The sequence below is a fragment of the Pteropus alecto genome, unplaced genomic scaffold (assembly GCF_000325575.1).
Source record: "Pteropus alecto unplaced genomic scaffold, ASM32557v1 scaffold206, whole genome shotgun sequence".
In the NCBI taxonomy this organism is placed as follows: domain Eukaryota; kingdom Metazoa; phylum Chordata; class Mammalia; order Chiroptera; family Pteropodidae; genus Pteropus; species Pteropus alecto.
This window is the reverse complement of record NW_006438906.1, coordinates 1,271,189-1,281,740: the sequence shown is the minus strand read 5'-3', so window position 1 is coordinate 1,281,740 and position 10,552 is coordinate 1,271,189. Positions and strand designations below refer to the sequence as shown.

At 40.8% G+C, this 10,552-nt stretch overlaps 1 protein-coding gene and 1 pseudogene across 1 annotated transcript in view; one reads left to right on the top strand and one right to left on the bottom strand.

Annotated features, from left to right (window-relative positions):
* The first annotated feature begins 293 nt into the window (after positions 1 to 293).
* Positions 294 to 412, top strand: LOC112483112 (annotated as a pseudogene).
* Positions 413 to 5,900: 5,488 nt separating this feature from the next.
* The window catches only part of DCAF12 (DDB1 and CUL4 associated factor 12), a 25,178-nt gene continuing 20,526 nt past the window's right edge, over positions 5,901 to 10,552 (bottom strand). The window contains 3 exon segments of the mRNA XM_006916056.2: positions 5,901 to 8,004; positions 8,556 to 8,734; positions 10,514 to 10,552. The exon segment at positions 10,514 to 10,552 is cut by the window's right edge and continues 145 nt beyond it. Coding sequence (XP_006916118.1) covers positions 7,846 to 8,004; positions 8,556 to 8,734; positions 10,514 to 10,552 — 377 coding nt within the window. The 3' untranslated portion in view covers positions 5,901 to 7,845.

The following is a 10,552-nucleotide window of genomic DNA, read 5'->3' as shown; positions in this document are numbered from 1 at the left end:
AAACTCAGATCCAGTACTCTTTCTCCAAGCTGTCTCCTACCTCTTTCAACGAATACTCAGCTTATTGAATTTAGAGGTCCAATGGCAACGTCCTGTTTATTCCTTGCACAGCAAAGTCTATCCAGCTTTAAACAACACACAGGCACACACACTTTTGAGAAGTTGTGTGGATATATTTTTGTAAGTCAGATCTTCACATACATGTACAGGCTACCTTGGTTCAAGGGTTGCTACTATGAAAAGTTTATTATAGCAAAAAACAAAAACAAAAACCACCTTCAAGACTAACATTATACTACAGCCATGCTATCCTGAACAAGCCTGATCTCATCTGATCTTGGAAGCTATGCAGGATCAGGCCTGGTTAGTACTTGTATGGGAGAACACATAGGAAGACCAGGTGCTGTAGGCATAAAAAATAAAAAAAAATAAGGGATTGTAAACTGACAAGGTTCCTTGCAATCTGTGAGGTCAACCAAGGGTTGCCTTGCCTAAAAAAAAAGACTGACATTATAGTTCTGCCTGCCCCTTTCCCCTCCCGCTTTGATCATACTCCAAGTGGAGTTTATTTATGCAGGAGTTGTACCTCTGGAAGCTGGGAACTAAATTCTGGCTCCCCACTTCTGGCTCCCCCTCCTGGGTGTAGGATGCATTCATTGGCCCAAAGAAATTTACTCAGTCTCCCCAGAAGACTCTGGAAGCTCTCAGGACAATCCTGTACCTGCCCATGCTTGGAAAGACCCCAGAAAGCAGGGCTTCTTGAGGAAGAGTTTGATCATGGAAGACTTTCTATAAGAGTTAGAACCTGAGCTACACCTTGAAAGATTTTGACAGGAGGAGTTGATCATGAGCAATTTCTCTTTTGGTTGAGGGCAATTTTGACAGATTGCTGTGTGAGTTGAGAAGAATGGATGAGCTGGTTGACCTAAGCAGAAGGTTTACACCAAAGAAAAGGGAAGTGAGTAATTTTTGCTGTAGACTTTTTGAACAAAGGAGCAATCAAGATTCTCTGTCTACTCTCCTCCTTTATTATTATTTCTTATTCTCACATGTTGAAGAACAATTGGTTGGGAAGCATTTTAAGTGACACGACTAGAAAATACAGAAAAACAAGATTAAAAGGTACAATCAAAATTCTGCTGCCGAAAGACTCACTACTGACATTCTGGTGATAACATTTAAAATTTTTCTATACCTAAGTATAGATATGTATGAATTTTATGAGATGCTGCTTTAGAAGCTGGCTTATAAACACTTCATTATTTAATAATATATCTTAGCAATCATTCTATGTCAGTACTATAGATTTACCTGTATGTACCATTTAAAAAAGCTTTTATTCTGGAAAATTTCTAACATTACAAAATTAGAGACTAGTATAATGAGCACCCATACACCCACCTACAAACTTCAACATTTATCAACATATTGCTTTAAAATCATCTACATCTCTGGATTGTTTTAAAATAAATCCATAACATCATGTTGTTTCATCTGTAAATAAAATAAAAATACTTTTAAGAGCTAAGGCTCTAAAAAAAAACCCAACATAACCACAATATCACTCTTCTACCTAGAAAAAGAAATAATTCTTTACTTTTACTTAATATCCAATCAGTGGTAAATTTTCTGATTATCTTTTTGGTTACATTTTTTTGAATCAGGATGTAAACACCATCTATGCATTACATTTGCATGATATGCCTGTCTCCCGTCTCCCTTAAGCTGTAAGTTATTTTTTCTTGCTCTTTGTTGAAAAAGTCATTTTCCCTGGGTTTTTTTTTGCATCCCTGCTATGCCATTAATATGTTCCTTTATCTACTGTTTTCTGAGAACTGACGGATCTAAAAGCTTGTTCAGATCAAGTTTGACTTTCTGGCAAGAATACTACTTCATAGGTAATGATGTTAACTTCCTGTGGCAATCCATCAAGAGGCACATAATATCTGCTGGTTTCTTTTTATTTTGTGATAAGACTGATCTGTGAATGTTTTAGATTTTTATTTAACCATTTCTTTATTAATAGACAGGATACTTCCAGGGTTTTTTTGTTGGTTTTGCTAATTAATGCTACAATAACCATCCTTATACGTTCATCTTTGCATGCTTGCCAAGAGTATTTCCTAAAATTCCCAGAAGTGAAACTGCTGAGTCAATAGATATAATCAATAATATTCTAACAAGTAAATGCCATTTTGATAGGCTAATGGTTCCTTATACAGACCACGGCCAACAGTTAAATAAATCGGTAGCCTAGGAACAATAAAGTAAATGCTGACTTTATCTGATGACACATGCACCCTCCATCTTTGGAGATCCCTCTCACATCCTGGCTAGCTAGCAATACCAAGTCTGCACAGGCAGGCACAAGACAAATCTTATAGTAAAGCAAGTTTAGGTATCTCAGGCCTTAGCTAGATCTTCTATTATCTCCTGCTATCAAGGGGGACTGCAGATAGGTGTACGTGTTATTGGCTAATAAATTCAGGTTGGGAAAGCATCCTAAGACTCTATAGTCTGTACTATGAAAAGATGATCTACAGTAAATGTTAAAAATATTGAGACAGTTTGATAGATAGAAAAAAAACCGGAGATGGGAAGTTTGGGGGATTATCGCCTCAGTCTTGGAAGGGACAGAACGTTTTCCTAGAGAGAATCAATGCAAATGTGGTTCTGAGTTTTAATTATTGCTTTTAAAAGTCTTAGCAATCCTATGAGAGTACATGTCATCTTTTTATTATCAAAAAAGAAAAAAAATTTTCTTAAATCTTCAATGTGATTTTTTTGGCATCTGAAAATTCCTCAGAATACCCCTCCTATGTATTAGTTTGCCAGGGCTGCCAAAACAAATTACCACAAACTTAGTTTTAAAACAACAGAAATTCATTCTCTCACAATTTTGGAAGCTAGAAATCCAAAATCAAGGTGTTAGCAGGGCCATGCTCCTTCCCAAGGTCCCAGGGGAAACTTTCCTTGCCTCTTCCAGCTTCTGGTGGCTTGTAATATCCCTTGGCTTATAGATGCATCTCCAATCTCTGCTTCTGTCTTCATATAGTCTTCTCTGTGTGTCCCTGTGTGTTCTTTTTTGTCTCATAAAGACACTCTCATTGAAGTTAGGGCCTACCCTAACCCAGTATGTTCTAATCTCAATCCTTACCTTAATTATATCTACAAAGACCCTATTTCCAAATAAGATCATGTTCTGAGGTTCTGGGTGGACATAAACTTTTGGGGAACATTATTCAACTCACTATAATTCCCAATGTTTTATTGGAAGCCATTAAGAAAGTAAGACTCACATAACAAAAATTTAACAAACCCTGCTATATTTACCTGCTTTAAAGACAAACTGCTTGAGGACAGGGTTCATTTCCTATCCCTCTTAGACTTCCCTGTACCAGTATAGTTATGGATGTTAAGGATCCAGGAAATCATCTGTCTAATCTGAACTCCTCCTATTATTGCGCAATATAAGATGAAAAACCTGATGTCCAGAGAGGGTGAAAGACTTGTCCCAAATCATATGGCCATGAGCAGCAGCAGTAGAACTTGAACTGAACGTATTATCCTCCTCTTTAGTCCGTACTTACCCTGAGTGGTTGGCACTGGTGGGTAGCATGTATCCCCTTTCAGGGAATAAGCAATAGTATCTTTAATCAGGTAATATAACATTCCCATCTCCCCCAAAAAGGAAAAAAGATCTAATGGAGGAATCTTAAGCATGGTGATCGGGACAATAATTTGGTTTTAAGCAATAGGGCCTAGAGAGGCAGAGGCGGTAGGGGTGGAAAATACGAGGGATGTTTCTCAGATAAGCAACACGTTACAGGGCCCAAACTGCCACACTTCAGGCCAGGATACCTAGCAGTGTTTTCTGCAATAGGGAAATGGCCTTGAACCTGGAGAACAAAGAAGCCTCATCCTTTGCCCAGGCTAAGGGAAAAGTAGCTATGAGTGAGGGATGTTTATTTTCTTTAAGATAGGAGTTGATCATTTGTTTTATTCCTGTCCACAGATAGCACTTGGGATGTTAATTACAGCTCTGAATACTGCTTAACGAGAAATGCAGTAAACATGTCACTCTGAACTCAGTTAATGAGTATTATTATCCTTTAAAAATTCTGACTTCGGCAATTATACCCTAATCAAGAGGAGTATTCAGATGTTCTCAACGGGGTGTGGGGGTTGGGGGGAAAGAGGAGGATTTGAAAGGACAGCTCACACCTCGTCTTCCAGAGTTGAATGAATCATAAGAGCTTAAAACCCCATCTTGAGTTCAGTTTACACCTCTCTCTCTCTAGTGGTAGTCTAGAAACACATTTCTCACATTCATTTTGTTGTCTCCCAGATACCAGCCAACTGAAAAGAAAAACAAACAAGCAAAACACTAGGGTTCTATGCTCTTACATTAACCCCTAATGCTAAGCCAAGGGTCTTGACACCATGACCTGTTATTTCTGGGTACCTGCTCTAGGAACTGTCTGGGTGGCAGCTGGATCAGAGAGCCCTGGACTGGGAGTCTTTGGTTTTATTAGAACACTGAGGGCCAGATCAATACTTTCAACTCTTGGAGTGGGAGGGGCAGGGAACCTGGAACATAAATGAGGTGCAAAAGGACCCAACGGATATTGGGAGGAGCCAGTAGGCCATTTGGAACGAAGCATGTGGCCTAAGGGAGAACAAGGAAGTTCTTTCATGGCCTGGGAGTAGGGACTCTTGGCAGGAAAAGGGAGTGTCCCCATAAAGTCCACAAAGTCCTTCTGTGATTCATACTTTGCTGGAAAGTCTGGCTGGAAAATGGGAGCAGGGCCAAGATTCCATGGAGGCCAGAGGCCCAGGCCAGGCCCACCCCACATCCCATCACCTTTCTCTGAGCATATTCCATGAACGTGAGTCCCATAGTAACCAAAAAATCTGAGATTGTGAAGTAAAGAAGCGTGTCTGTTTTAATCTGTATGTTCCCAACATAATTTGACTGTGGGACATTTTGCAAATACCAATTACTGTTCCATGGACTGTGGATTCTAAAAATCTCACTTTGGAAAAAGCTAATTCTAGGATCTTTCTGAATGTGACTCTTCTCTTCTGGGGAGCCCTCTCAATTCTTTCAACTCATTCACCAATCCCTTCCTGTTTTGCAGCCTTTAATCATATAGTTAGGTGCCTGTGTGAATCATGTTCAGAATCAGTCTCTTAAAGGCAGGTGCAAAGGACGGCTGTATCCAGTATGTCCTAGAAAGGAACAAGTGCATTGTGGCTGGGGAATAGGTTCTACTTTGCCTAGCCTGCCCTGATGGGTTTTCCAGAGATGGCTGAGGAGTGTGGTATGATTTAGCAGTCTGCCTTTCTCTTAGCTACTGCCCCTAAACAGGCTCTGGGAAGAGCATCACTCACAAGGGTCCCTGTGTCCTCCGCTTACAAAGGGCAGCTAAGGATCTATGTCTTCAACTTCAAAAAAAATAATGTCCTGTTCCCAGAACACTGAGCAGCCACTTTCACATTCTCAGGGCATTCTCCAGAGGCAAACAGGTCCTATCATCAATCCTGGTTTATGTAAGAGGAGCTGATCAACTTTCTCAGATCCATAGCCATTTAGAGGAAGGACTAGCATCTTCCCTCCTCATCTTCAGTCTATTTCTTTTTAAAGCACCACACTACTTTCTCTGGGCATAGCCACCCTCAAGTGGATCCCAATTGATCTTGGGCTATAGCTGGGGACCAGGAACAAGGAGGTCTTAGTGTCTGTGTGTTTGCACTTGACCCATCTTTACTTTGAGGAACTCTTGTGTTTCCCTTATGCTCCAAGCAGTCCTAGCACCCCAAGTTGACCTTCCAAATAGTCATTTAGGGCTTTTTTTCCTGCTGCCTCTTGGCTAGACATACTCACTCAAACCAACCACTTTGCACTGGAATAATATTTATTTTTTTACTTGGCAAAAAGTCAAGTGCTACATTTTTGAGAACAAAAACTCAATCAAACGCATTACCCATCACAGAAGAGGGTCTGGCAACAGTACAAAACATCCTACTTAAGAACTTAAGATCTTTTTTTTAATATACAAGTTGGTTTAAAATGATAGAAGTTCTGTGAGAACTAAGAAATCTACAGCCTGTAGTTCAATAGAAAAAAAATTAAGACAATTAAAAGATCTACAGCATCCAGCATTTTGCTTAATTCCCTGTTTATAGCACCTATTTCTCTAGGTTAGAAGATGAGAATTCTATAACTTGTGGTGTATGCATTACACCACCAAGACATGGTGACTTGTTGATTTCCTTCCCCATCAGCCCCCATCATCAAGGAGAAGACACTCTTTTTTTATTTCCTCACTTACACCCGGAGCAGAGAGGGATGACTGGGAGGCCAACTTAAAAACTGGAGTGCAGGAATAAATATGACTTTTCCTTTCCACAATGGGCTGTTGACAGAAGCAGAGTATGTGCTTTGAATGGAGGAGGAATTTGTGGGTGGGAACAGCTGTTATCTGCAACATGATGCATAAAAAGCAAGGAATAACTGGACGTCATGGTCAGTCAGTTGCCTGCAAGTTTAAAAACCTCAGACTAAACAGAGTTCAAGGGAGGAACAAATTACTAATCACACCAATGCTTTCACATGCACACTGTTGCTGGCTGTAGGCCACTCCACACCATCCCAGAGCTGGGCCAAAAGAATGGGAGAGGCGGCTTCAACCCCAGCCCCACTGTACTAAGAAAACAAATGTTCCACACATGAAGCACTCACTACACACAGATAAAACCCCCGCTCGCCCCCACCCTCCTGGACTGAACCCAATTTAGAAAACAAGAGCAAAATCCATTGGGGAAATTAGAAGAAAGGCAAAGGAGAAGTTTCTCACCAAAGCCAAGGTGACTGAGTATGTGACTCTTAGCAGGCTTGACGTCCCCAGCTTCAGGCCCCTGAGACACCAGATCAGGCCTTGTTTGAGAGGGACAGGGAAATTGGGATGGGAATTCTCTTTAGCAAGTCCTACCAAGCCTTCTGCAGCCTCCAGAGCTCTATCTGGATGGAGATGTTGATGTTTTAGGGAAGTGGCCACTGGCTAAGCAGATGGGAAGTTGAAGTGGAAGTGACACATATACAGAAGTGTTCTCACCTGGGGAACACACAGATGAGAAGACAGGTAGGGGATGGATAGCTTTGGAGTTCTGGCTCCAGAGTTCCCAGGAAGCCAGCAATCCAACTCAAAGGGTTCTCCTGGTGATATGTTTTCCTTTCTGTTTTTACTTCCTATAATCAGTGTTGTTAGACTTCAAAAAACAAGATAAAGACTAGTCCCAAAGCTGGACTCTGAATAAAGTTGTTTCTTTTATAAATATTTTAATTACAAATAATCCTCACTCCAGGTAATTTCGATAACACACAGTACTTACAGGCACACAAGTCCACACACACATACGCACACATGCACAAACAGCCCTCAAACTTTCACAGAAAGTTTGACAGCAACCACATAATTGTAAAGTAGCCCTACCACTCAAGAGTGAAGTAAGGGTGAGAATGACTATGTCAGTCTAAGAAGCCAGTCTAGGGGAGAGTGTGTGTCACTTGAAGAAAAAATACAAATAGGAATTAAAAATGTTTGGTTGATAAGCCAGAAAGAAAAATTCTGATTAGCAAAAGGGAAAAGGTAAAAACAAACAAACAAAACTTTCAGATTTCTGTATAGCGCTTCTTCCTGTTAAGAGCCTAACCATAGGCAAACTCTGGTGTTCCCACTAAAATATGAGGGCCTCACACAATTGGAAAAAATCAAAAGAAGAAACAAGGAAACGAAGGATGGAAGTTAGTGTAAATCTCTGCATTTTGGGAGAGAGTTTTCATTAACTCCAGAGCCCAGCATAGTTTCCATGGAGCCCTGAAGGGAGGGGACCACCTGCCACAAAGAGTTTCGTTCCGGACGAGTCGTAGCAGTGGGTGTAAACAGCATTGGGGAAAAAATCAATGTCCGAAAAGTAATTCCTCCAGGTTTCATCATGATTCTATGGGAACAAAAAGAGACTCTGTTAGCACCTCTAGGCCATAGGGTAGGAAAAGGAGAAGAAAGAGACAGAAATGCTTTCTGGTCTCTTTAAGAAAAGAGGGTACTGTATCTGTAACTTAAAGTCAGGAGATTAATGCTCATGTGAAGAGGGGCCTTGTTATTTTTTCAACTGAACATCAGGAAGGAACTGAGCAGGCTGAAGAACTGCTATACAAACCGAAGGTCTTCTCATGACAGCTGGAACCAAACTCTTTAATAATTCACTGGTGGCCTCAGTGGGAGGTTCCTTCCCCTTCCTGCTTTGATATCACCTTGGGGGAAATCCTAGGTCAAACAGTATCTTATTAGGCCTGATTTCCTTCCCATGGACATACATAGACATAAAAGCAAAATCAAGGGAAAGTGTCTTTGGTCCAACGAATACCTCTTACTAATAAAAAAGTATGTGGGTGGGTGGGTGGTGTGTCAGTGGGGGAGAGAAGTGGGTGTGGAGAGCAGAGAATTTTTCTGTCATTCTACAGTAAGCATGTTGGGCAGGGGCTTACTTACCAGCCAGCCTTTGCCAGTGGTTAGTTTCAGATTCTCTCCTGCTAGTCTGGGTTTGGACCCATAACAAGCTGAGAGCCTTTCTTCCAGGAATCTCTGAGCTCGGATGTCATAGAACAGCAGGGAGCCCTGCCCTGTGCCCACAGTGATGATATGCTCATAGAAGCTCACTGACCGGATCCCTGAGGGAGAAAAGTAAAGGGCAATGAGCAGGGGGAGAAAGCACTTGACAGTCTGCTAGTCTGAATTTCTCCAACACTGAATTCACATGGTACCCCTGAATATCAGACAGTGCCTTTCCCATGGCAGGCATAGCTTATGCAAATGCGCAGAACCCTGAAGCCATACTGTCATCCATATAACTAATAGGAACCTTCCCATAAGCCTCAGAGAAATACCAGATGCCTGATGATGCCCAAGATGCTTTTGGCCTAAGATCATAAGTGTTCCTCTGAACCCCCCTGCCTCCCCAGACTCACTCTGGAGTCATCTTTCATAACTCTAAGCTCTTCTTCATCATGTATTTTTAACCTATACTGAAACTGAAGGTAATCTGCATATATACAAATCATTACATTAATAAGACCTCCTTGTATTTGACCTAAAAGCCCTACCTTGGTACTGTAAGAGGTCTTTATCTGGTATTGTGTTATGAGGGTGGCAGACAGCCTAGAACTGAAGAACCCATGACAGCACTGTCTCTCACTTATAGTGTGAATTTTAAAATAAGTCACTTAAGCACTCTAGGTCATAGAGAAAATGCATCTGTGGATCAAATAAGTACATGGGATATGAAGATGTCCCTTGGCACATAAGAGTTGCTCAATAACATTTGTGGAATCGGTATTTCCTTATTAAGTATGAAGGCTACTCCTATAACAGTAACCAAAATCTCTTAGAACTTTTCAATGCAGATACCATTCCAGAGAAGCCTATTCTTTCCCTTGCTACTCTCATTACATACATTCTCTGTTCTGAAATGTGAGCATCTTAAGTATAACTGAAAACAAACAAACCCAAAACAAAACTACTTTTGCAATATCTGCATGAAAAGAAACACTGCAGGAGAGGTTAAATTATAATCCATATTGTGCCCTTTAGGGCTCTCAGGATAACACAGCCACATTTTTGCATAAGAAGGGGGACAAAGTGAGATGACAAAAAGCAAAAACAAAAACAAAACAAAACAAAACAAAACAAAACCCACTGTGTTAAGCTGGATGATCCAGATTCTGGTCCCTGGCTGTTCCCTGACCAACCTGTGTGATACTGAGCAAGTTATTTAACCATTTTGGGTCTCAGTCTCATCTATAAAATGCGGTTACTATTATCTTTTCCTACCTGCTTTCCTCACGGTTCTTGGAAAGATGAAATAAGATTCAGATAAAGGTATTCTGAAATCTTAAAGTACAGTACAAATGAGGGTGTTCTCCTACAGAATATGCTATTAAAGAAGGCAAGCTAAAGCCTAATTCATCCAGTGGTCAGAACTAAATGAAATATTTTCTTCGGTTTTATTGAGGTATTACTGAGGCACACATTTAAAGTATACAACTTGAGTTTTAACATATGTATATAGCCATGACACCAACACCACAATCAAACTAATGTACCTATTCATCATTCCAAGTTTCCTTATGCCCCTTTGTAAACTCCTCACCCCACCATGCCATTCCTTAGCATAAAATGAATTTTACAGTTTAAGCAGGGCCCCAGCAAAAAATTACTACAGGATAAAAAGTAGGACTCTGTGAAAGAACACAGAAATCACCAATATCCTGACTGTTGGCTTCCACCAAAGGCTTCTGTGGCTACACATCTGTCTGTGGTGTTTGAGGCTCTGCTGCCATATTTAGGTTTCCCTCTTGTGTCAGCAAACATGTCTACTAGGTTCCATAACGATCGCTATACTTGTTTTGGAAACCAACATAGAAACTGAAGGTCAAAACTTACTGCAATGCAGCTATAAGCCTGAGGAGCACACTGGGACTCTTACCACT